Below are 27312 nucleotides of genomic sequence, written 5' to 3'. Positions count from 1 at the left end.
GATGACTGCCCGAGCCAAGTGCCAATTGGCACAGGGATAAGAAAATTAGGGAAGTAAACACGTGGCTAAGGGATTGGTGTGGGAAAGAGGGATTCCACTTCATGGAGCATTGGCATCAGATTTGCAACCGGGGGGATTTGTACCGTTGGGACGGTTTCCACCTGAACTGATCTGGAAGAGGATAAATAGGGTGGTCAGTAGGACTTTAAACTTCTGAGTTGGGGGAAAGGGAAAGTGAAAGCGACAGGGAGTACGGAGTTAAATGGAAAGATAAGCAGGAGGATAGCATGTATGCAGGTGGATTTAACCTTGAGGCAGATTAGGAATGCAACAAAAAGGAAGGATAACTTAGGACATCTTAGGACTTCCAATATCTCGAATGATAAAAATGTTAGTATTAAGGCACTTTACATGAATGCTTGTAGCATTCGTATCAAAGTAGATGAACTAACAGCACAGATCATCGTGAATGATTATGATGTGGTAGGCATCACAGAGACATGGTTGCAGGGGGTTCAGGACTAGCAGTTAAACATCCAAGGATTTACAACTTATCAAAAAGACAGGGAGGTGGGCAGAGGGGGCTTTTTAAGTTAAGAACAAAATTAAATCTATGGCACTGAATGACATAAGGTCGGATGATGTGGAGTCTGTGTGGGTGGAATTGAGGAACCACAAAGGCAAAAAAAACCATAATGGGAGTTATGTACAGACCTCCTAACAGTGGTCAGGACCAGAGGCGCAACATGTACCGGGAAATAGAGAAGGCATGTCAGAAAGGCAAGGTCACGGTGATCATGGGGGACTTCAATATGCAGGTGGACTGGGTAAATAATGTTGCCAGTGGATCCAAAGAAAGGGAATTCATGGAATGCTTACAGGATGGCTTTTTGGAACAGCTTGTCATGGAGCCCACAAGGGAGCAGGCTATTCTGGACCTAGTGCTATGTAATGAACCAGACTTTGTAAAAGATCTTAAAATAAGGGAACACTTAGGAATCAGTGATCATAATATGGTAGAGTTCAGTCTGGAGTTTGAAAGAGAGAAGGCAAAATCAGATGTAATGGTATTACAGTTAAACAAAGGTAATTACGAGGGCATGAGAGAGGAACTGACGAAAATCGACTAGAAGCAGAGCTTAGCGGGGAAGACAGTACAGCAAAAATGGCAGGAGTTTGTGGGTATAATTGAGGACACCGTACAGAGGCTCATCCCCAAGAAAAGAAAGATAATCCAGGGAGGGATTAGACAGCCATGGCTGACAAAGGAAGTCAGGAAATGTATCAAAGAAAAAGAGAGATCCTATAAAGTGACCAAGAGCAGTGGGAAATCAGAAGATTGGGAAGGCTACAAAAACAAACAGAGGATAACAAAGCGAGAAATAAGGAAGGAGAGGATCAAATATGAAGGTAGGCTAGCCAGTAATATTAGAAATGATAGTAAAGGTTTCTTTCAATACATAAGAAACAAACGACAAGCAAAAGTAAACATTGGGCCACTTCAAACTGATGCTGGAATGCTAGTGATGGGAGATAAGGAAATAGCAGGAGAACTTAACAAGTACTTTGTGTCAGTCTTCACAGTGGAAGACATGAGTAATATCCCAACAATTAAAGGGAGTTAGGGGGCTGAGTTGAGTATGGTTGCCATTACAAAAGAGATAGTGCTAGTAAAACTAAAAGGTCTCAAAATTGACAAATCTCCTGACCCCGATGGGATACATCCTAGAGTTCTGAGGGAGGTGGCTGAGAAAATAGTGGAGGCATTGGTTGAGATCCTTCAAAAGTCACTGGAGTCAGGGAAAGTCCCAGATGATTGGAAGACCACTGTTGTAACCCCATTGTTCAAGAAAGGATCAAGCCAAAAGATGGAAAATTATAGGCCAATTAGCCTAACCTTGGTTGTTGGTAAAATTCTAGAATCCATCATTAAGGATAAGGTTTCTAAATTCTTGGAAGAGCAGGGTCGGATTAGAACAAGTCAACATGGATTTAGTAAGGGGAGGTCATGCCTGACAAACCTGTTGGAATTCTTTGAAGAGGTGACAAGTAGGTTAGACCAGGGAAACCCAGTGGATGTGGTCTATCTAGACTTCCAAAAGGCCTTTGATAAGGTGCCACACGGGAGGCTGATGAGCAAGGTGAGGGCCCATAGTGTTCGAGGTGAGCTACTGGGATGGATTGAGGATTGGCTGTCTAACAGAAGGCAGAGAGTTGGGATAAAAGGTTCTTTTTCAGAATGGCAGCTGATTACAAGCAGTGTTCCGCAGGGTTCAGTGTTGGAGCCGCAGCTATTCACGTTATATATTAATGATCTGGATGAAGGGACTGGGGGCATTCTAGCGATGTTTGCCGATGATACAAAGATACGTGGACAGGCAGGTAGTACTGAGGCAGTGGGGAGGCTGCAGAAGGATCTAGACAGTTTGGGAGAGTGGTCCAGGAAATGGCTGATGAAGTTCAATGTGAGCAAATGCGAGGTCTTGCACTTTGGAAAAAAGAATACAAGCATGGACTACTTTCTAAATGAAGAAAAAATTCATAAAGCCAAAGTACAAAGGGATCTGGGAGTGCTAGTCGAGGATTCTCTGAAGGTAAACATGCAGGTTGAGTCCTTGATTAAGAAAGCGAATGCAATGTTGTCATTTATCTCAAGAGGGTTGGAATATAAAAGCAGTGATGTGCTACTGAGACTTTATAAAGCTCTGGTTAGGCCCCATTTGGAGGACTGTGTCCAGTTTTGGGCCCCACACCTCAGGAGGGACATACTGGCATTGGAGCGTGTCCAGCGGAGATTCACACGGATTATCCCTGGAATGGTAGGTCTAACATACAAGGAATGGCTGAAGATCCTGGGATTGTACTCATTGAAGTTGAAAAGGTTAAGGAGAGATCTAATAGAAACTTACAAGATCATGCATGGCTTGGAAAGGGTGGACGCTAAGAAATTGTTTCCGTTAGGCGAGGAGACTAGGACCCGTGGACACAGCCTTAGAATTAGAGGGGGTCAATTCAGAACAGAAATGCGGAGGCATTTCTTCAGCCAGAGAGTGGTGGGCCTGTGAAATTCATTGCTGCGGAGTGCAGTGGAGGCCGGGATGCTAAATGTCTTCAAGGCAGAGATGAAATTACTTACAGTGTGGAAATAGGCCCTTTGGCCCAACAAGTCCACACCGACCTGCCAAAGCGCAACCCACCCATTCCCCTACATTTACCCCTTTACCTAACACTAGGGGCAATTTAGCATGGCCAATTCATCTGACCTGCACATCTTTGGACTGTGGGAAGAAATCGGAGCACCCGGATGAAACCCACACAGACACGGGGAGAATGTGCAAACTCCACACAATCAGTCGCCTGAGTTGGGAATTGAACCCTGGTCTCTGGAGCTGTGAGGCAGCAGTGCTAACCACTGTGCTACTGTGCTCCCACAGAGATTGATAAATTCTTGATATCACAAGGAATTAAGGGCTACGGGGAGAATGCGGGTAAGTGGAGTTAAAATGCCCATCAGCCATAATTAAATGGCAGAGTGGACTCGATGGGCCGAATGGCCTTACTTCCACTCCTATGTCTTATAGTCTTATGGTCTTATGTAGCCCCTCAAACCTGTTCTGCCATTTAATAATATCACGGCCAATATGATTGTAAAGTCAAATCTGCATTCCTGCCTAGTTCTGATGACCTTTCACTCCCTTAGCAAGAGTCAATCTACCTCTGCCTTAAAAATATTCAAAAACTCTGCTTCCACCATCCTTTCAAAGTCTCATGACTCCTGGTGAGACAAACAGTGTCTCCTCAGCTCTGTTTTGGATGGGTGGCCCCAAAGTTTTATGATGTGGAGGAGGTACTGGTGTTGGACAGGGTGGACAAAGTCAGAATTCACATGACACCAGATTATAGTACAACAAGTTTATTTGAAATCACAAGCTTTCAGAGCTCTGAAGCTTCACCTGATGAAGGAGCAGCGCTTCGAAAGCTTGTGATTTCAAGTAAACTTGTTGGACCATAACCTGGTGTCATGTGACTTCTGATTCAGGTTTTTAAACATGACCCTTCGTTCTAAATTCTCCCAAAGGAGTGTCTTTTCAATGCTTGTCCTCAATGTTCTGTTCATTGGTGAGAAGATAACAAATCCAATTAGCCTAAGGTACACAGTTAGAGGTTGAAAGGGACATGGGAGTGTAAAGTGGTCAGGGTGTTTGAGGACAATTGACAGGAAGAGGATGAATTGGGCGGTGGTGGAATTGATGTTTCAGTCAGAAACCAGAATGGGGTGGAGATGTCTGAAGGTGGAAGAGGGATTGTGGAGCCGGGGGAGGTTTGATGGTGGAAAGAGATGGCTGAAGATGGGGAATGGACTCTGAAGATGAGGCATGGATGACTCTAAATGGAGGAGAGATGGCTGAAGATCAAAAAGAGAAGAATAAAGATGGGGGAGGGGTAGTAAGCATGGAGCAGGAATAGCGAATATGAAGGATGGATGAGGAAGACAATATACCAGTAAAACAAGAAGGATGTGAGTTTCGGAAACAACATTCCATTCCTTAGAGTGATAATCAAATTGAAGATGAGGCCCTGGGTTTGTCTAAACTTATCGCCTTTCGTGTTGCGTCTTAAAGCAACTGTTTCCATTGTAGGTGGAGAACGAGATGACCCTGGTTAATTACAATGTGACCAAAAGCAGATCAGTGAGGAATTTATGAGGGTTTTCTTTGAACACCATAATAAGAGTGAATGTATTTTAATCCAAAATCAGACAATGCAACCTTTCCTTTTCCTTATGTGATCGCAATAGTATCCAGCCCCTTCTTGCATAGGGGCCAGGAAAGCAGCTGTTTTGGAGTGTGCTTGACTCCATCCCATAATCAACGTGACTCGTGTACATAATCGTAATGGATTATGGAGCAATTTGAGCGATTTTGGAAACATCTGATTTTGGGGGCCCCAAGGGTATGTAGTAAATGGAGCATGAAAGTGGTGATCAGTAGCACAAAAGGCAGACAGTTGGCAATGTTAGAACAGCATGTGATAACTTTACCATCCCCACCTCCAATGTACAAACTATCTTTAAAAACTAATTAGCAAAACAAAAATACCAGGGGAGGAGGAAATGTAGCTTCTACATCATGCCTTTTAACAACGTGGAATGTAGTATCTATGTGAGAAACAATTCAATGGAAATGTGTTACATATCATCCCAAGGGTTACAAGTTTTTGTAATTCCCCCATGAGATGTTGGCAGTGCTGACTGGGTCAGCAGTTACTATCTATTTCAAGGGGCCCATCGCTGTGGTCTGGAGTCATATGTAGATGAGACTGTGTAATGATGGCAGCTACCTTCACTAAACAATGTTGGTGAACCATCATGCTGCTGTGAATGTATGTACTTGTACATGCTTGCTGCTGTGAATGTATGCACCTGAACATGCATGCTGCTGTGATTGTATGTACTTGTATACGCATGCTGCTGCGATTGTAGGTACCTATACATGCATACTGCTGTGATTGTATGTACTTGTACATGCTTGCTGCTGTGAATGTGTGTACCTGTACATGCATGCTACTGTGAATGTATGAACCTGTACATGCATGCTACTGTGAATGTATGAACCTGTACATGCATGCTGCTGTGATTGTATGTACCTGTACATGCATGCTACTGTGAATGTATGTACCTGTACATGCATGCTGCTGTGAATGTATGAACCTGTACATGCATGCTGCTGTGAATGTATGTACCTGTACATGCATTCTGCTGTGATTGTATGTACCTGTACACGCATGCTACTGTGATTGTATGTACTTGCACATGCTTGCTGCTGAGAATGTATGTACTTGTACATGCATGCTGCTGTGATTGTATGTACGTGTACATGCATGCTGCTGTGAATGTATGTACCTATACATGCATACTGCTGTGATTGTATGTACCTGTACACGCATGCTACTGTGAATGTATGAACCTGTACATGCATGCTACTGTGAATGTATGTACCTGTACATGCATGCTGCTGTGATTGTATGTACCTGTAGATGCATGCTGCTGTGATTGTATGTACGTGTACATGCATGCTACTGTGAATGTATGTCCTTGTACATGCATGCTGCTGTGATTGTATGTACCTGTACATGCATGCTGCTGTGAATGTATGTCCTTGTACATGCATGCTGCTGTGATTGTATGTACCTATACATGCATGCTGCTGTGAATGTATGTACCTGTACATGCATGCTGCTGTGATTGTATGTACCTATACATGCATGCTGCTGTGATTGTATGTACCTGTACATGCATGCTGCTGTGAATGTATGTCCTTGTACATGCATGCTGCTGTGATTGTATGTACCTATACATGCATGCTGCTGTGATTGTATGTACCTGTACATGCATGCTGCTGTGATTGTATGTACCTATACATGCATGCTGCTGTGATTGTATGTACTTGTACATGCTTGCTGCTGTGAATGTGTGTACCTGTACATGCATGCTGCTGTGATTGTATGTACCTGTACATGCATGCTGATGAGAATGTATATACCTGTACATGCATGCTGCTGTAATTGTATGTACCTGTACATGCATGCTGCTGTGAATGCATGTACCTGTACATTTATGCTGCTGTGATTGTATGTACCTGTACATGCATGCTGCTGTGAATGTATGTACCTGTACACGCATGCTGCTGTAATTGTATGTACCTGTACATGCATGCTGCTGTGAATGTATGTACCTGTACATGCATGCTGCTGTGATTGTATGCACCTGTATGCATGCTGCTGTGAATGTATGTACCTGTACATGCATGCTGCTGTGAATGTATGTACCTGTACATGCATGCTGCCACCTGGAGTTGGGGAGTGTGACGGCTGCGGCTCCAATTTGTTGCAGTCACATGGCTAACCAGGAATGGCCAACTCCCTCACTCGTGTCCCCCTCCATCCTGGATGGACTTACAGGGTGAAACTCATTCCTGGGATTCTGGCTTACAGGCTAGGACACTAACCCCGTACAATAAGACCCCTTGCAGCAGGCTGAACAGTAACATCCAAAAGGGAATTGTATAAACATTTAAAAGGTAAGAGAAGGGATTTTGTATGGTGGGGATTCTATGATGCTAGAAGAGGACGTGGGTTTCATTGGATTCCTTCCTCATTGGTTCAGCACAGACATAATGAGATGAATGATCTCTTCCTGCAGTATCCCTATGTGTGATTATATATCTCTGCTACATATATAAACAGACACTTGTGTATCTATAAATGTCTTTCAATATATAAATAAAGGACGACGTCTGGTCACTGTGCCTTTGCTAATCAAAGTCATAGCTTCGTAAACAGGAAAACTAAGCTGGAATTTCAGCCAAGTTTCCAAAAGGGCTCCTATGAACATTGAGGTCAGGGTTCAAATCCCAGCCTGCTACAGAGGTGTGTTATAACACGTTGTTTGAAATAGTGATAAAGGAAGAATTAGGGCGTGTGATTAGGAAGCACAAGTTTGTGAGTGGAAGTTGCTTGAGAGGACATGCCACAACCAAAAGGACTAGCCACTCTACCATACGTCAGGAGCGTCTCAGAACTGACAGCCAGACTACTGCGACCCTTAGGACTCATAACAGCACACAAGCCAACATCCACGCTCAGACAACAACTCACTAGAACAAAGGACCCAATACCCAGCATGAGCCAAACTAACGTAGTTTACAAAATACCATGCAAGGACTGCACAAAACACTATATAGGACAAACAGGAAGACAGCTAACAATCCGCATCCATGAACATCAGCTAGCCACAAAACGACACGACCAGCTATCTCTAGTAGCCATACACTCAGACAACCAGCAACATGAATTTGACTGGGAAAACACCACTATCATAGGACAAGCCAGACAGAGAACAGCCAGAGAATTCCTAGAAGCATGGCATTCATCCCCAAACTCCATCAACAGACACATTGACCTGGACACCATATACAAACCACTACAGCTGAAACTGACACCCGGAAACGGCAAGAACATCCACCAACAGACACATCGACCTGGACCCCACATACAAATCACTGCAGCTGAAACTGACACCCGGAAGCGGCAAGAACAAACCAATATAAATACCGGAAGAAACATCAAAGCAGCGCTTCACACGAGGCTCCAACAGCACTGATGATGTTCCCTAGCCAGGGAACGAAACGTTTGCAGCAAAAACTTCCAGCTCGGCGAGCAGAACCACAACAACTTGCTTGAACTAGTTCGGGAAACTTTAGGAAGCATAAGATAGAACTAGCCATTTGGATACAGGACTAGCTCAAAGGTAGAAGACAGAGGGTGGAGGCCTGTGACCGGTGGAGTGCCACAAGGATCGGTGCTGGGTCCTCTACTTTTTGTCATTTACATAAATGATTTGGATGTGAGCATAAGAGGTACGGTTAGTAAGTTTGCAGATGACACCAAAATTGGAGGTGTAGTGGACAGTGAAGAGGGTTACCTCAGATTACAACAGGATCTGGACCAGATGGGCCTATGGGCTGAGAAGTGGCAGATGGAGTTTAATTCAGATAAATGCGAGGTGCTGCATTTTGGGAAAGCAAATCTTAGCAGGACTTATACACTTAATGGTAAGGTCCTAGAGAGTGTTGCTGAACAAAGAGAATTTGGAATGTAGGTTCATAGCTCCTTGAAAGTGGAGCCGCAGGTAGATAAGATATTGAAGAAGGCGTTTGGTATGCTTTCCTTTATTGGTCAGAGTATTGAGTACAGGAGTTGGGAGGTCATGTTGCGGCTGTACAGGACATTGATTAGGCCACTGTTGAAATATTGCATGAATTCTGGTCTCCTTCCTATTGGAAAGATGTGGTGAAACATGAAAGGATTCCTGAAAGATTTATAAGGATGTTGCCAGGGTTGGAGGATTTGAGCTACAGGGAGAGGCTGAACAGGCTGGGGCTGTTTTCCCTGGAGCGTCAGAGGCTGTGGGGTGACCTTATAAAGGTTTACAAAATTATGAGGGGCATGGATAGGATAAATAGACAAAATCTTTTCCCTGGGGTCGGGGAGCCCAGAACTAGAGGGCATAGGTTTAGGGTGAGAGGTGAAAGATATAAAAGAGACCTAAGGGGCAACCTTTTCACGCAGCGGGTGGTACGTATATGGAATGAGCTGCCAGAGGAAGTGGTGGAGGCTGGTGCAATTGCAACATTTAAGAGGCATTTGGATGGGTATATGAATAGGAACTGTTTGGAGGGATATGGGCCGGGTGCTGGCAGGTGGGACTACATTGGGTTGGGATATCTGGTTGGCATGGACAGGTTGGACCGAGGGGTCTGTTTCCGTGCTGTACATCATTATGACTCTATGACTCTATTTAAGGTCACTTACCAACATTCCTGCTCCCTCTGGACATGATTTTAATGGATGTGTATTCCAGCAAGAGGACTTTAAGATGTAAAGGATGTGTGCCAATGTTAATGGTAGAGATTATCTCCCACAAAGTTAGGAAAATAAAATCACCTAAAATAGTCTGTGGTTTTATGTAGGACCACCATGCAGTTAGGAAGCATATCATTTGCTGGCTTTTCATGCAAAGGAAGTGGAGCTAGGCATCAATTCAATTATATAGAGCTTTGGTGAGACCACAGCTCAAGAGCTTTGTCGTGTTTCGGGCTCTTTACCGAAGGAAGAACATACTTGTTCAAGAGCGAATGCACTGATGATTCATTAGACTGGATCCTGGGATAAAAGGATTGCTCTGTGAAGAGAAGTTGAATGCGCCAGGCCAATCTATATTGCCTGGAGTTCAAGGGAATCTGCATTAATTGAAGTGAAACATAATATTCTTAAAGAAGCAGATAGTGAGGATGATGTGAGGCTCTTTCTTATAGCTGAGGAATTTAGAACCACATCAATGATCTGGAAGAGGGCACTGTTGGTATGATCAGCAAGTTTGAAGATGACATGAAGATTGGTGGAGTAGCAGAAAGCATAAGGGACTGTCAAAGAATACAGAAGAATATAGATTGACTGGAGAGTTGGGCGGAAAAGTGGCAGATGGAGTTCAATCCACACAAATGTGAGGTGATGCATTTGGGAAGTCTAATTCTAGAGCGCATTATACAGTGAATGGAAGAGCCTTGGGAAAAGTTGATGAGCGGAGAGCTCTGGGAGTATGGGTCCTTTCTACCCTGAAGGTAGCTGCACAGGTGGATAGAGTGGTCAAGAAGGCCAATAGTATGCTTGCCTTCATCGGATGGGGTATTGAATATAAGAACCGGTAAGTCATGTTAAAATTGTGCAGGACGTTGGTTCGGCCACATTTAGAATACTGTGTACAGTTCTAGAACTTAAAACATAGGACATATAAAAGTACAGCACAGAACAGGCCTTAAGGCCCATGATGTTGTGCCAAGGTTTAATCCCGATGTAAAATATAGTAACTTAACCTACGCACCCCTCAACTCACTGCTATCCATGTGCATGTCCAGCAGTCGCTTTAATGTCCCTAATGACTCTGCTTCCACCACCACAGCTGGCAACGCTTTCCATGCATTCACAACTCTCTGCATAAAGAACCTACCTCTGATGTCTCCTTTATACCTTCCTCCTAAGATCTTCAAACTATGACTTCCCGTACCAGTCAATCCTGCCCTGGGGAAACATCTCTGGCAATTAATTCTAGCTATTCCACTCATTATTTTGTACACCTCGATCAGGTCACCTCTCTTCCTCCTTCTCTCCAGAGAGAAAACTCTGAGCTTATTCAACCTTTCTTCATAAGACAAACCCTCCAGTCCAGGCAGCATCCTGGTAAACCTTCTTTGCACTCTCTCCAAAGCCTCTGTATCTTTCCTATAGTAGGGCGACAGAACTGGACACAATATTCCAAGTGTGGTCTCACCAGGGACTTGTAGAGCTGTAGCAAAACTTCATGGTTCTTAAACTCGATCTCCCTGTTAATGAAAGCCAAAACACCATATGCTTTCTTAACAACCCTATCCACTTGTGTGGCAACTTTGAGGGATCTATGTACTTGCACATCCAGATCCCTCTGTTCCTCCACACTGCCAAGAATCCTGTCTTTAATCCTATATTCAGCATTCAAGTTCCACCTTCCAAAATGCATCACTTCGCATTTATCCAGGTTGAACTCCATCTGCCATTTCTCAGCCCAGTTCTGGTAACCACATTACCAAACGGATGTGGACATTTTGGAGAGGGTGCAGAGAAGGTTTACGAGGATGTTGCCTGGTATGGAAGGTGCTAGCTATGAAGAGAGGTTGAGTAGGTTAGATTTGTTTTCATTAGAAAAAAGGAGATTGAGGGGGAACCTGATTGAGGTTTACAAAATCATGAAGGGTATAGACAGGGTGGATAGAGATAAGCTTTTTCCCAGGGTGAAGGATTCCGTAATGAGAGGTCACACTTTCAAGGAGGAGAGGTGAAAGGTTTAAGGGGGATACATGCGGTAAGTACTTCACACAGAGGGTGGTGGGCATCTGGAATGTGCTGCCAGCAAAGGTGGTAGAGGCAGGCACAGTGGATTCATTTAAGATGTGTCTGAACAGATGAATGTGTTAGTGAGGAGCAGAGGGATACAGATGTTTAGGAATTGGGTGACAGGTTTAGATGGTACATTTGGATCGGCTCAGGCTTCGAGAGCCGAAGGGCCTGTTCCCTGGACTGTAAATTTTCTTTGTTCTTTCTTCTTAGACCCAGGAGTAAAGACTCAGAATACAGGGGTAGCTTTTTTGGATGGAACTGAAGGGAAATGTGTTGATTCAGAGGGTAGTGTATCTTTGGAAATCCCGACCTTGGAGAGCTGTGGATGCTGAGCTGTTGTATATATTCAAGAAGTGATCAGTAACCGGCTGGGTACTAAAGGGAATTCAGATATATGGGAATAGTGAGGGAAAACGACTCACAGAATTAGTCCTGATCTTATTGAATGGTGGAGCAAGCTTGAGGGGCCGAACGGCCAATGAGGAAAAATTCCTTCAGCCAGAGGGTGCTAACATTGTGGAACTCATTGTTGCAGAGAGCTGTGGAAGCCATGTCATTGATTATATTTAAGACAGATAGGTTCTTGATCAGTGAGGAGATCAAGGGCTATGGGGAGAAGGTAGGAGAATGGGCTTGTGAAATGTAGCAGCCATGATTGGATGGTGGAGCAGGCAGAATTTACTACATTTTATTGTTTTTATAATTCCTTCACAGCATGACAGCGTCGCTGGCTAGGCCAGCATTTTCTGCCCATCCATAATTGTTCAGAGGATAGTGTAGAGTTAACCATAACATGTGGGTCTGGAGTCACATGTAGGCCGGACCAGAAGCTCTATCCCTGATGAAGGGCTTTTGCCCAAAACGTCGATTTTCCTGCTCCTTGGATGCTGCCTGACCTGCTGTGCTTTTCCAGCACCACTCTAACCTAGACTCTGGTTTCCAGCATCTGCAGTCCTTGTTTTTTTACCAGGCAAGGATAGTAGTTTGTCTCTCTAAAGGACATTAGCAAACCAGATGGCATTTTTTCCTGACAATCCACAAAAGGACTTGTGGTCATTATTCAACTTTTCATTCCCGATCTGATTTCATTGAATTCAAATTGCACCATCGACCATGGGAGGATTTAGAACCTGGGTCCCCAGGGCATTAGCTGGATCAACAATCTAATGATAATGCCACAAGGCTATAGCCTTCTTAATCTTCCATGTTCCTACATCTTATGGTCATATAGACTCCTACCCCTGCGTCTTATATTCTGATGAATAGTAATCTAATTTTCAGTCCCGGTTTAAATATTTAATTCAATGGAAAGTAGGTATGAGAAAAAGGGAAACATAGGTTTATACAAGAAAGGTAAAACAGATAGAAATGAAAAGTTAAAAAAGAAGCTTTTCTGTTTTTATTTCTCTTCAGCGAAAACTAAAATCTAAAGGAATGAAACTCCACACATGTAAATGTAAATGTAAATGTTTTGGGGCCAGAAATGTTGTTAGGCATTAATGAAGCCTTAGCTCACCAGAAAAAAATTACTTAAAGTTGAACACGCAAAACCAATCTCCCATTATTGTTTATTCTGTGAACAAGACTGAAATATTTTATTCTGAAAATGTGTTGCTGGAAAAGCGCAGCAGGTCAGACAGCATCCAAGGAGCAGGAGAGTCGACATTTCGGGCATGAGCTCTTCATCAGGATTCCTGAAGTAGGGCTCAAGCCCGAAATATCGACTCTCCTGTTTCTTGGATGCTGCCTGACCTGCTGCGCTTTTCCAGCAACACACTTTCAGCTCTGATCTCCAGCATCTGCAGTCCTCACTTTCTCCCTGAAATATTTTATTTACTTCCTGATGAATGGCTTATGCCTGAAACGTCGATTCTCCTGTTCCTCGGATGCTGCCTGACCTGCTGTGCTTTTCCAGTGCCACACTTTTCGACAACTGAAATATTTTACTATTATTCAAGAATGTCTAAGTTCAGACTTCTTAATCTAAAGCCAGTGAAAATATTTACAAATGAAGCCCTAAAGCAGTTCTGTGTTAAATACTAATCATTCGGTGGAATGGCCATTTTATTTTAAAATGCCGATAGACAACAGTTTCTGGATTGGTAGATTCTGCCTGTCTTTGACATGTCCCACAATGGCTCGAAATCAATTGGAAGTGAATTTTAAAACCAGGATCATGTTGTGAGGTGAACAACATTTCATACTTTGAGCCTGTTGAGGAGTTGAAGTTGTGTGTTATGGGAAATCCTAAACATACATTGGCAAGTTGTATGCCAATGGCACTGGGGTAGCACGGTGACTGTGTGGTTAGCACTGCTGCCACACAGCACCAGGGACCTGGGTTCAATTCCAGCGTCGGGTGACTGACTGTGTGGAGTTTGCACATTCTCCCTGTATCTACGTGGGTTTGCTCTGGTTTCCTCCCACAATCCAAAGATGTGCAGGTTAGATTAATTGGCCAGGCTAAATTGCCCATAGTGTTCAGGGATGTGTAGGGGAATGGATGTAGGTGGGTTGCTCTTCGGAGGGTTGGCGTGGACTTGTTGGGCTGAATGGCCTGTTTCCACACTGTAGGGAGTCTATGATTCTAAGACTAAAGCATGACTGATGAATAGCAGATGATCTTGCTTTTCAAATCTTTCGGCGAATCTTCATAGAGAATTAAATGGAGAGGTCAAGCAATCACAGCATGCTGCTCAGCAGCTCTGTGCTAGAGATCTATACCATGTGGAAGTCCTCTCACTCCTTCTCCATCTCAGCCTTTCACCAGAGCCTTCTATTCCTTTCTGCTTCATGTGTTTATCCAGCTTTCCCTTAAAGGTATGGATATAATTCATCTTGACCACTCCCTGGGTAAGGACAGCCACATTCTTGCACTGTCTGGGTAAACAAAATTGAAACATAGATAAAAGGAGTAGAATTCGGCCATTTGGTCCTTTGATCCTGCTCCACCGTTCAACATCATCATGACTGACCATTTAATTCATTCCCCTGTTTACACTTTCTCCCCATATCCTTTAGCCCAAAGAACTATATCTAACTCATTCCTGAAAAAATTAAATGTTTGACCTTAGACACTTCCCATTGCTTCCTTGCTAGTCTGTTGACATGACTACAATGCCAGTGCCTCCCCGGAGTCAATCACCTTGCTCTCCCATTAGGCACTCAACATCATTCAATTCCCATCCTTCCACAGATCTTCAGAAAGCAGACACTGGTTACCTGATTGGATGATCCTTGACCATCAATAGAACATAGAACATTACAGCGCAGTACAGGCCCTTCGGACCTCGATGTTGCGCCGACCTGTCATACCAATCTGAAGCCCATCCCACCTACACCATTCCATGTACGCCCATATGCCTGTCCAATGACGACTTAAGTACACTTAAACTTGGCAATCTACTACCGTTGCAGGCAAAGCATTCCATATCCTTACTACTCTCTGAGTAAAGAAACTACCTCTGACATCTGTCCTATATCTATCACCCCTCAATTTAAAGTTGTGTCCCCTCGCGTTTGCTGTCCCATACTTGGAAAAAGCTCTCTCTAACCACCCTATCTAACACTCTGATTATCTTGTATGTCTCTATTAAGTTACCTCTTAACCTTCTTCTCTCTTACGAGAACAGCCTCAAGGCCCTCAGCCTTTCCTCATAAGACACTCCTTCCATACCAGGCAACATCCTAGTAAATCTCTGCACCCTTTCCAAAGCTTCCACATCCTTCTCATAATGCGGTGACCAGAACTGTACACAATACTCCAAGTGTGGCTGTACCAGAGCTTATATAGCTGCAGCATAACCTCCTGGTTCTGGAACTTAATCCCTCTATTAATAAAGGCCAAAACACTGTATGCCTTCTTAACAACCCTGTCAATCTGGGTGGCAACTTTCAGGGATCTGTGTACATAGACACCGAGATCTCTCTGCTCATCTGCACTCCCAAGAATCTTACCATTAGCCCAGTACTTTGCATTCCGATTACTCCATCCAAAATGTATCACCTCACACTTGTGCACATTAAACTCCATTTGCCACCTCTCAGCCCAGTTCTGCATCCTATCTATGTCTCTCTGCAACCTACTACATCCTTTGTCACTATCCACAACTCCACCGACCTTAGTGTCGTCCGCAAATTTACTAACCCACTCTTCTAAGCCCTCATTCAGGTCATTTATAAAAATGACGAACAGCAGTGGTCCCAACACCGACCCTTGCGGTACACCGCTAGTAACTGGACACCAAGATGAACATGTTCCATCAACTACAACCCTCTGTTTTCTTTCAGCAAACTGCTATGTCTCCCACAATTCCATTCCTCCCCATTTTGTATAATAGCCTACTATGGGGAACCTAATTGAACGCCTTGCTGAAATCCATATACACCACATCAACCGGTTAACTCTCATCTACCTATTTGGTCACTTTGTCAAAAAGCACAATAAGATTTGTTAGGCATGACCTACCCTTCACAAAACCGTACTGACTGTCCCTGATCAGATTATTCTTTTCTAGATGGTTATAAACCCTATCTCTTGTAACCTTTTCCAACACTTTAGCAACAACTGAAGTGAGACTCACTGGTCTGTAATTACCAGGGTTGTCTCTACTACCCTTTTTGAACAAGGGAACCACATTTGCTATCCTCCAGTCCTCTGGCACTATTCCTGTAGAGAATGATGATTTGAAGATCAATGCCAAAGGCTCGGCAATCTCTTCCCTTGCTTCCCAGAGGATCCTAGGATAGATCCCATCTGGCCCAGGGGACTTGTCTGTTTTCACACTCTGCAGTATTTCTAATACCTCTTCCTTGTGAACCTCAATCTCTTCTAGTCTAGATGCAAGTATCTCTGTATCTTCCTTGCCAACATTTTCATTTTCTATAGTGAACACTGTCGAAAAATATTTATTTAGTGCTTCCCCTATCTCCTCTGACTCCACACACAACTTCCCACTATTATCCTTGATTGGCTCTAATTTAACTCTCGTCATTCTTTTCTTTTCACATCGTTCACATTTCCGGTATTTCCATAATTAAGAACATTGAATTAAGTCATTAACGACTGATGGACAAATCTTTATTGATCTACTTTGTAAACAAATAGATATCATGTAGGGTGCAGTACAAACATGTGAACCATGATGGGCGACAAGATGTCTCTAAAGAGATTCAATGTCTGATCATGTTCTCAAACAGACTGCAATCATTCTTTTACTGCGTGTCACCCCTTAACTAGTGATCAGCTGATTTATTTTAGATTACTTTTTTTTAGGTTACTTACAGTGTGGAAACAGGCCCTTTGGCCCAACAAGTCCACACCAACCCACCACCTACCCAGACCCATTCCCCTACATTTACCCCTTCACCTAATACTACAGGCAATTTAGCACCTAACCTGTGGATTGTGGGAGGAAACTGGAGCACCCGGAGGAAACCCACGCAGACACGGGGAGAATGTGCAAACTCCACACAGTCGCCTGAGGCAGGAATTGAACCCAAGTCTCTGGCGCTGTGAGGCAGCAGTGCTAACCACTGTGTGTTATTTGTGTTTTTTATTGGCACAAGTTTTGATTGAACTTCAATCTCACAGCCAATCATGTATCAAGTTCTGAGGAAGCGTCACTGGACCCAAAACATTAACTGTGATTGATCTCCACAGATGCTGCCAGACCGGCTGAGTTTCTCCAGCAATTTCTGTTTCTGTTTCAGGTTACTTAGCGTGGAATCTAATTCTCATGCAATGAAATGCAATTAAATCAAGAGCTGCAAAGAGTGATTAGAATGTGCAGGAGTGAGCGGCCGAGAGTGCTTATAGCAGCTGAGATGGATACACATGAATGGATGGATTGGAACATGAGGGAGAAATAAATACATTGCATGACTGTTAGGAGCAGAAAAGTTAAATGCTTGGGGAATGGTGAGGGTGACTTACGTGAAGTATAAACCCTCGCATAGAATTGATGGGCTACATGATCGGTTATTGTAAAATTCTCTGTCAAAAATACTTACCGCTGCGAAAAACTGCAGACTTCAAAGCAACTTTTAAGATTGACTAATCTGGAGTTTATTTCTCTCCAGGAAATCCCTCCTTTTCTTGGTAACAATATGTTTGACGGCTGGAATTGCACCAACCCACATCCAAGGTAAGATTACATTTCTATTGACATCTCCTGCCATGCTGTAGGGAAGCGTTTCCTGCCTCAAATCAACAGCTTGCAACCTTCATCTTGAAGACTTGCTGTAATTATTTACATTATCTGCAAAAAATACTTGAAAGAATTTTTGTCTCCAACATGCCAAAGCGTTCCATGTGTTAAACTGTCACCTTTACAGCATGTGTTCTGTATCTCTGTCAGAAGGCTTCAACATGTGGGCACAGAATTGGAAAATGGAGTATAATGTAGGAAATTTTGAATTCCCAAGAACTTTTGGAATACTGTATTCAACTCTGGTCTCCTTGCTCAAGGGAGGATGTTGTGAAACTTGAAAGGCTTCACAAAAGATTTACAAGGATGTTGCCTGGACTGAGGAGTTTGAGCTGAATCGGCTGGGGCTATTTTCCCTGGAGCATTGGAGGCTGAGGGGTGACCTTACAGAAGTTTATAAAATCATGTGAGGCTTGGATAGGATAGTTAGACAAAGTATCCCCAGGGTGGGGAGTCCAAAAGTGGAGAGCATAGGTTTAGGGTGAGAGGGGAAAGATAAGGATTCTGGGTAATCCAAGATGGAGATGGGAAACATTTCTGGCTGTAACAGCTGCTCCTTTTTTTGAGGTATTTTAGGTGCTGGAGGTGATTTACTTGAATTCCAGGAGCAGCAATTACTGTTTTATATGCTGTTGCATTGTTTTGGAACTTTGAAGAGAAAAAAAAAGTCCAAACAACAGCACTTTTAAAAGGGAGAGAAGCAGACAAAGGAAGCACATGGTGAGGTCAGTGCAGGAGAGAGAGAGAGAGAGAGAGAGAAAGAAACCCGCACTGTCAACTGACAGAGTTAGCAGTTACTGCCTTTGCTGTTTGAATTCACAACTGATCTTGGAGAAACCTGTTTGGGAGAGGTCACAGCACAGAAACAGATAAGTAGATTCTAAGCATAGCCTTAAAATAAGTCTGCAGTAGTGAGTCGTGTGGGTTCTCTTTTGATTATGTTATATTGAGCTATGTCTCTTGATTAAACTTAAAATATTAGCCAGAAGTATTAATTTAACCTGGAGCAGTGTTTTGCAGAGGAATAAGATTGTGCTATTTTCTGGGTCTGTAGATTGAAAGAAGCAAAAATGGCCCTGAGTAGAGTGACATGCTCTTCTTGTCGGGTGTGGGAGCTTAGGGAGAGTTTCTGGGTTACTGAGGATTATATCTGCAATAAATCCTGTTGATTGTGAATCCTATCAGATCGAATGGATCAGGTGGAGAGGCAGTTAGAGGCAATGAGGAATCTACGATAGCAAAGGGATGTGATGGATGTCAGTTATAGGAAAGGGGGGGACGTCTCAGATACAGTCACATAGAGGGTTAACTCCAGGAAAGGTAAGAGAGGTTGGCAGGTAGTGCGGGAGTCTTCTGTGGCTATCCCCACTTCAAATAAGTATGCTGTTTTGGAAAATGTAGGAGGTGATGGATTCTCAGGGGAATGTAGCACGAATAACCAAGTTTCTGGTATTGCATCTGGCTCTAATGTAATGAGAGGTATGTCGGGTTCCAAGCGGTTGATTGTGTTAGGGTACTCTCTAGTCAGAGGCAGAGACAGATGTTTCTGTGACCAGCAGAAAAAAAGCAGAATGGTGTGTTGTTTCTATGGTGCCAGGATCAAGGATGTCTCAGAGAGGGTGCAGAATGTTCTCACGGGGGGAGAGGGGCCAGCAGGAGGTCATTGTACGTATTGGAACCAATGACATTGGAAGGGAAAAGGTTGAGATTCTGAAGGGTGATTACAGAGAGTTAGGCAGGAATTTAAAAATGGAGGTCCTCGAGAGTAGTAATATCTGGATTACTCCCAGTGCTACGAGCTAGTGAGGGCAGGAATAGGAGGATAGAGCAGATGAATGCAGGGCTGAGGAGCTGGTGTATGGGAGAAGGATTCACATTTTTGGATCATCGGAAGCTGTTTTGGGGTAGAAGTGACCTTTACAAGAAGGATGGATTGCACCTGAATTGGAAGGGGACTAATATACTGGCAGGGAGATTTGCTAGAGCTGCTCAGGAGGATTTAAACTAGTAAAGTGGGGGGATGGGACCCAGGGAGCTAGTGAGGAAAGATATCAATCTGAGACTGGTACAATTGAGAACAGAAGCGAGTCAAACAGTCAGGGCAGGCAGGGAGAAAGCAGAGAACAAAGTTAGGACTGATAAATTAAACTGCATTTATTTCAATGCAAGAGGCATAACAGGGAAGGCAGATCAGCTCAGGGCATGGTTAGGAACATGGGACTGGGATATCATAGCAATTACAGAAACATGGCTCAGGGATGGACAGGACTGGTAGCTTAATGTTCCAGGATACAAATGCTACAGGAAGAATAGAAAGGGAGGCAAGAGAGGAGGGGGAGTGGCATTTTTGATAAGGGACAGTATTACAGCTGTGCTGAGGGAAGATATTCTTGGAAGTACATCCAGGGATGTTATTTGGGTGGAACTGAGAAATAAGAAGGGATAATCAACTTATTGGGATTGTACTACAGACCCCTTAATAGTCAGAGGAAAATTGAGAAAGGAATTTGTAAGGAGATCTCAGTTATCTGTAAGAATAATAAGGTGATTATGGTAGGGGATTTTAACTTTCCAAGGATAGATTGGGATTGCCATAGTGTTAAGGGTTTAGATGGAGAGGAATTTGCTAAGTGTGTACAAGAAAATTTTCTGATTCAGTATGTGGATGTGCCTACTCAAGAAGATGCAAAACTTGACCTACTCTTGGGAAATAAGGCAGGGCAGGTGACTGAGGTGTCGGTGGGGGAGCACTTTGGGTCCAGTGACCATAATTCTATTGGATTTAAAATAGTGATGGAAAAGGATAGACCAGATCTAAAAGTGGAAGTTTTAAATTGAAGAAAGGCCAATTTTGCAGGTATAAGGCAAGAACTTTCAAAAGCTGATTGGAGGCAGATGTTCGCAGGTAAAGGGACGGCTAGAAAATGGGAAGCCTTCAGAAATGAGATAACGAGAGTCCAGAATAAATATATTCCTGTTAGGGTGAAAGGAAAGGCTGGTAGGTATAGGGAATGCTGGATGACTAAAGAAATTGAGGCTTTAGTTAAGAAAAAGAAGGAAGCATATGTCAGGTATAGACAGGATAGATCAAGTGAATCCTTAGAAGAGTATAAAGGCAGTAGGAGTTTATTTAAGAGAGAAATCAGGAGGTCAAAACGGGGACATGAGATTGCTTTGGCAAATAGATTAAGGAGAATCCAAAGGGTTTTTAGAAATGCATTAAGTGCAAAAATGTAACTAGGAAGAGAATAGGGGTCCTCAAAGATCAGCAAGGCGGCCTTTATGTGGACCCGCAGGAGCTGGGAGAGATATTAAATGAGTATTTTGCATCAGGGTTTACTGTGAAAAAAGACATGGAAGATATAGAATGTAGGGAAATAGATGGTGACATCTTGAAAAATGTCCATATTACAGAGGAGGAAGTGCTAGATGTCTTGAAATGCAAAAAAGTGGATGAATCCCCAGGACCTGATCAGGTGTACCCTAGAACTCTGTGGGAAGCTAGGGAAGTGATTGGTGGGCCTCTGACTGAGATATTTACATCATAAATAGTCACAGGTGAGGTGCCGGAAGACTGGAGGTTGGCAAACATGGTGACACTGTTTAAGAAGAGCGGTAAAGACAAGCCAGGGAATTATAGACCGGTGAGCCTGACCTCAGTGGTGGGCAAATTGATGGAGAGAATCCTGAGGAACAGGATGTACATGTATTTGGAAAGGCAAGGACTGATTAGGGATAGTCAACATGGCTGTGTGCATGGGAAATCATGTCTCACAAACTTTGTTTTTTGAAGAATTAACAAAGAGGATTGATGAAGGCAGAGTGGTAGATGTGATCTATATGGACTTCAGTAAGGTGTTTGACAAGATTCCCCATGGGAGACCGGTTAGCAAGGTTAGATCTCACTGAATACAGGGAGAACTAGCCATTTGGATACAGAACTGGCTCAAAGGTAGAAGAGGGTGGTGGTGGAGGGTTGTTTTTCAGACTGGAGGCCTGTGACCAGTGGAGTGCCACAAGGATCAGTGCTGGGTCCACTACTTTTCATCATTTATGTAAATGATTTGGATGTGAGCATAAGAGGTACAGTTAGTAAGTTTTCAGATGATACCAAAATTGGAGGTGTAGTGGACAGTGAAGAAGGTTACTTCAGATTACAACAAAATCTTGATCAAATGGGCCAATGGGCTGAGGAGTGGCAGATGGAGTTTAATTTAGATAAATATGAGATGTTGCATTTTGGGAAAGCAAATCTTAGCAGGACTTAGACACTTAATGGTAAGGTCCTAGGGAGTATTGCTGAACAAAGAGACCTTGGAGTGCAGGTTCATAACTCCTTGAAAATGGAGTCGCAGGTAGATAGGATAGTGAAGAAGGTGTTTGGTATGCTTTCCTTTATTGGTCAGAGTATTGAGTGCAGGAGTTGGGAGGTCATGTTGTGGCTGTACAGGACATTAGTTAGGCCACTGTTGGAATATTGCGTGCAATTTTGGTCTCCTTCCTATCAGAAAGATGTGGTGAAACTTGAAAGGGTTCAGAAAAGATTTACAAGGCTGTTGTCAAGGTTGGAGGATCTGAGCTACAGGGAGAGGCTGAACAGGCTGGGGCTGTTTTCCCTGGAACATCGGAGGCCGAGGGGTGACTTTATAGAGGTTTATAAAATCACAAGAGGCATGGATAGGGTAAATAGGCAAAGTATTTTCTCTGGGGTGGAGGAGTCCAGAACTAGAGGGCATATGTTTAGGGTGGGAGGGGAAAGATATAAAAGAGACCTAAGGGGCAACGTTTTCACACAGAGGGTGGTATGTGTATGGAATTAGCTGCCAGAGGAAGTGGTGGAGGCTGGTACAATTACAACATTTAAAAGGCATCTGGATGGGTATATGAATAGGAAGGGTTTGGAGGGATATGGGGCAGGTGTTGGCAGGTGGGACTAGATTGGGTTGGGATATCTGGTCAGCATGGATGAGTTAGATCGAAGGGACTGTTTCTGTGTTGTACATCCCCATGACTCTATATGAAAGGGACCTAAGGGACAACTTTTCAGAGGGTGGTGCGTATACGGAATGAGCTGCCAAAGGACGTGGTGGAGACTGGTACAATTACACCATTTAAAAGGCATCTGGATGGGTATGTGAATAGGAAGGGCTTGGAAGGATATGGACCAAATGCTGCCACATGGGACTAGATTAATTTAGAATATCTGGTCAGCATGGACAAGTTGGACAAAAGGTTCTGTTTCTACACTGAACATCTGCCTGCCTCTATATCTGTAGAATCATACAGTATAGGAGATGACTTTTTGCCTGTACTGTCAGAAGTTGGCCATTTTGGAAAGGAAAACACAAAACAAAGGAAAACAATTTAAATGGAGAAAAGCTGCAGAAAGCTGCAAAACAAAGGGACTTGGGTGTACTGTTCAAACAACATAGAAAGCTAGCATCCAGGGGTAGCAGAAGATCAGGAAGGCTCATAGATTGTTGTCCTTTATTTCAAAGTGTTTGGAGTATAAGTCTTACTGCGCCTGTAGAAGGAACTGGGGAGACCCACATGTGGAGTACTGTGAGCAGATTTGGTCCCCTTATTTAATTGGAAGCACTTCAGGGAAGGTTCGCTAGGATGATTTCCCAGGATGGAGGGATTGTCATGTGAACAAAGGCCAAACAGTTTGGGATTCTCCTCCCTGGAGTTTAGAAGGGTGAAAGGTGATCTCATTGAAACATCTCGGGTCGTTAAGGGGCTTGACAGGGTCAATGTTGAGAAAGTGTTTCCTCTTATGGAGGAGTCTGGACTAGAGGGCATAGTCTCAGAATAAAGGGGCACCGATTTCAGACTGAGATGAGGACGAATTACTTCTTTCTGGGGATTGTGAGTCTTTGGAACTTCTAGTTACAGAGAGCTGTAGGGGCAGAGTCCTTGTGTATATTTAAAGCTGGGAGTGAGAGATAGAGATTCTTGGTTTGTAGGTGAATCAAGGGTTACTGGGAGAGTGGAGGAAAGTGGACATGAGGAATATTCGATGATCCTATTGAATGGTGGAGCAGGCTTGAGGGGTGAACAGCCTCCCCCTGTGTCTATTTCTTATGGTGTGATGGAAATCTAAGCTATACCTCAGTACGAGGTATACGTTGGATGTGCTAACAGGTCACAGGAAGGTTTGGCAGTAGATTGGCTTCACATTGTTGGCCCCAGATATCAGTGAGTTGGATTTTTACCCTCAGCTCTTTGTCTCTTGTGCTATGGCCGTTGCTGGCAGTAGGAGGTGAGATGTACTGAGAGGAACCGCAACATCCACCTCAGTGCATGATGTCACCAGTTGTCGAGATCCTTAGCTCATGAAACTTATGGATAGAAACAGATGTGCAAGAGAGGAGAGAGCTTGAATTAGAGCCAAATCCATTCCAGAAAGAGAAGTAATGGCGAGAAAAGAAAGACTCTGCAGAGAAAAAGTAAGAAAACAAGTCAAAATTTAGAAACCTCCCAGGAATATTTCATTGTGTACTGGGATAAGTTACAATTCAATCCCTCTTGATCTGTCAGAACCATTCAACAACAAGATCCTTATCCTGTGAATCAGCAGATGTAATTTTCCATGGTGGTTCAAATTCCTATTTGCTACAAATCCAGCAGAGTCTTCTTACTGCATGATATGTTAAGCTCAAACCTGTGTTTTTTAATGTCATGCAGTAATAACACTGCTCCTTTAACTCACTGTTGAATTCCCAGTCTGGACAGTGTTTAACTGGGAAAGTAAATGCTTGTTTTCATCAGCTCAATATGGATCACAGCAGGGAAATCTATACTGTTGGGTTCCCTGTTGAAACCGCTAATGACAAGATAAGATTCTGAGCAAAAAAAGATGGATGTCCAGGATCAATAGCAGGCAAGTTTGTGGAGCGTCTTCTTCAGTTCCACTTGAGGCTTCATGAAGTAGATTGGTTGTACTGTCACGGGGATGTACTCATTTTGAAAAGGCGCAGCTGCTAACTGTGACCATGGGGACCTAGAATAATACAATCATGAAATGATACAGCACAGAAGGAGATGCTGTTCAGACCATCAGTCCATGTCAGCATCTGGTTCACTAATGTCTTTTAGGGAAGGAAATCTGCCATCCTTACCTGGTCTGGAATCCATAAGATGCTTAACCACACTCTGCGTAATTAGTAATGGGCAATAAATGCTGACCTAACCAATAATACCCACATTCCATCATTTACAAAAAGCGATATAACTGGTCCCACTTTGACTTGGATTGTGGAGAAAAACACCAATGTTCAGTATGCTTTCTTACTGAGTCCTGCCATCCTATAGGTGCACCCAAGAGAATACATTGCTTGATTGACAGCTTCTTCTCTCATGGTTCCAAGATGGCGGTGGGGTACCAGGGCTGTGTGTGGGCTCTAGCCTGGGGCTCATTCACTCCCATCTGCTTTATTCTTTTTCTTTTCACTTCTGCTCTTTTTATTTTTTTATGTTGTTTTTCTTTCCCTTGGCGGGTTAGTTGTTAGCAAGAGTGGCCCGCACACACAGTGGTGGCAGCCTCCCAGTGATTGGAGGCAATGGCAGCAGCAGCATGGATAACCCTGTTTGGGATTTCATTCACAGTCAATGCCAATGACTCAACGTTCATATTCTGAAGACGAGGAAGGGTTTGTACTTTCTACTATTTACAGTTTAAAGGTCAGGTTAATTGACACTCCAATATAAACCACAGGATTTTTAAAGAAAACTGTGAATGGCTGGAATATTAATAAGCTTTTCCACTTGTACCATTGGACTCTAATGCTCATTCACAGAGTGCATATTGCATAAATGGACATGGAAATGATGTGAGTTGGTGTGGAAGGTATGAGGGGCTATTGAGTGTAAATGGGTAACATAAGTTGGTATGGAGTGTGACGAGCCATTGGAATGGCTGGGGGAGCATGGAGTGGAGGGGGAGGGCCATGTGTTAGAACGGGATGATGGAATAAGCACAATCCTTTGAAATTATCTACACAAGAGGTTGAGTAGGTTAGGTTTATTTTCATTAGAAAAAGGGGATTGAGGGGGGGGACCTGATGAGGTTTACAAAATCATGAAGGGCATAGACAGAGTGGATAGAGACAAGCTTTTTCCCAGAGTGAAGGATTCAATAATGGGAGGTCATGCTTTCAAGGTGAGAGGTGGAAAGTTTAAGGAGGATACATGTGGCATGTACTTCACACAGAGGGTGGTGGGCATCTGGAACATGTTGCCAGCAAAGGTGGTAGAGGCAGGCATGGTAGATTCATTTAAGATGTGTCTGGACAGATGCATGAGTAGGTGGGGAGCAGAGGGATACAGATGCTTAGGAATTGACCGATAGATTTAGACAGTACATTTGGATCGGCTCAGGCTTGAAGGACCTATTCCTGGGCTGTAAATCTTCTTTGTTCTTTGTTCAATGGATGTATGATCCCTCTGAGCTGCCATGAATAATGACCGAAACCAGAAATTGCTGGAAACTTTAGCAGGTTTGGCAGCACCTGTGGAGAGAAATCAGAATTAACGTTTTGGGTTGAGTGACCCTTCCTCAGAACTGATGGTAGCCAGGAAAATGTTGGTTTATATGCAGATGATAGGGCGGGGGAGGGCATAAGGAGTAAATGATAGGTGGGAATGGAGCCCAAAGAGGGAGAACAGTTAGACAGACAAGGAGCAGATAACGATCTGGCTGGGAGGGTGCTAACAACTAGCAATGGGTAGTGTGTAGTAGCAGCCTGTGATAACAAGGCCTGGTGTGGGAGGATTTGGGGTAAGGATATGGGAGAGCTCAGCCCCTAAAGTTGTTGACCTCGATATTGAGTCCAGAATACTGCAGGGTCCCCGGGGAAACCTTGGAAAGCCAACCCATCTCCATGTGAAACAAGGTGACTATGACATGCCTATCCCCACAAAGGAGGCAGCCAGGCCTGTATACCAGGGCATGGAAATGGCTTTTCCCATGCTGTGGAAGTTGGAGGTAGGCCTGGAATTGGAGAGGGAATCCTGGAATCGGTTCCTGTCTTCCATTTATAACCATCCGTGGAGCTGGGGAGACTCCATGAAAACCCAATCCCCTGTTTCAGTTCAGTGGTTTTCATCATGAGGGAACATGTTTTCTGATGGGCTGAGGTTTGTGCTTGAAAGGTATAAGCCTTTCTTTTCGAGCATTTCTGATCTCACTGGGAGCGAAACCACATTCCCCCGAGGAATCTTTTCCCCAGTGAGACAGGTACCATTATACTCACAGGTTTACACAGAATTCTTCTCTTCGCTACACGGAAACATTCCAAACATTTGAAGGACTGGGTTAGGATGTGGAAAGTTAGATGTTGTTAACGCATAACAGTGGGATATTTTGTGCAAGTTTGGGCTCCTTATTTGAGAAAGGATGTTTGGGCGATGGAGGGCGATAGAATATAGAACAGTACAGCACAGCGCAGTACAGGCCCTTCAGCCCTCAATGTTGTGCTGACCTTTTATCCTACTCTAATATCAAACTAACCTACATACCCTTCATTTTACTATTAACCATGTGCCTATCCAAGAGTTGCTTAAATGCCCTTAATGCCTCTGGCTCTATTCCCACCCCTGGTAGTGCATTCCA

At 43.6% G+C, this 27312-nt stretch overlaps 1 protein-coding gene across 1 annotated transcript in view; it reads left to right on the top strand.

Moving 5' to 3' along the window:
• LOC132819201 (collagen alpha-1(XXIV) chain) overlaps positions 1-27312 on the top strand; it is a 429304-nt gene that overhangs the window by 37502 nt on the left and 364490 nt on the right. Inside the window, exon 2 of the mRNA XM_060830653.1 lies at positions 17572-17636. Within this exon, the coding sequence (XP_060686636.1) occupies positions 17572-17636 (65 nt within the window). The remainder of the gene's footprint in view (positions 1-17571; positions 17637-27312) is intronic.

Source organism: Hemiscyllium ocellatum, chromosome 9, assembly GCF_020745735.1.
Source record: "Hemiscyllium ocellatum isolate sHemOce1 chromosome 9, sHemOce1.pat.X.cur, whole genome shotgun sequence".
Lineage (NCBI taxonomy): Eukaryota > Metazoa > Chordata > Chondrichthyes > Orectolobiformes > Hemiscylliidae > Hemiscyllium > Hemiscyllium ocellatum.
The sequence above is the reverse complement of the archived record's forward strand: the minus strand, read 5'-3'. Positions and strand labels throughout refer to the sequence as shown.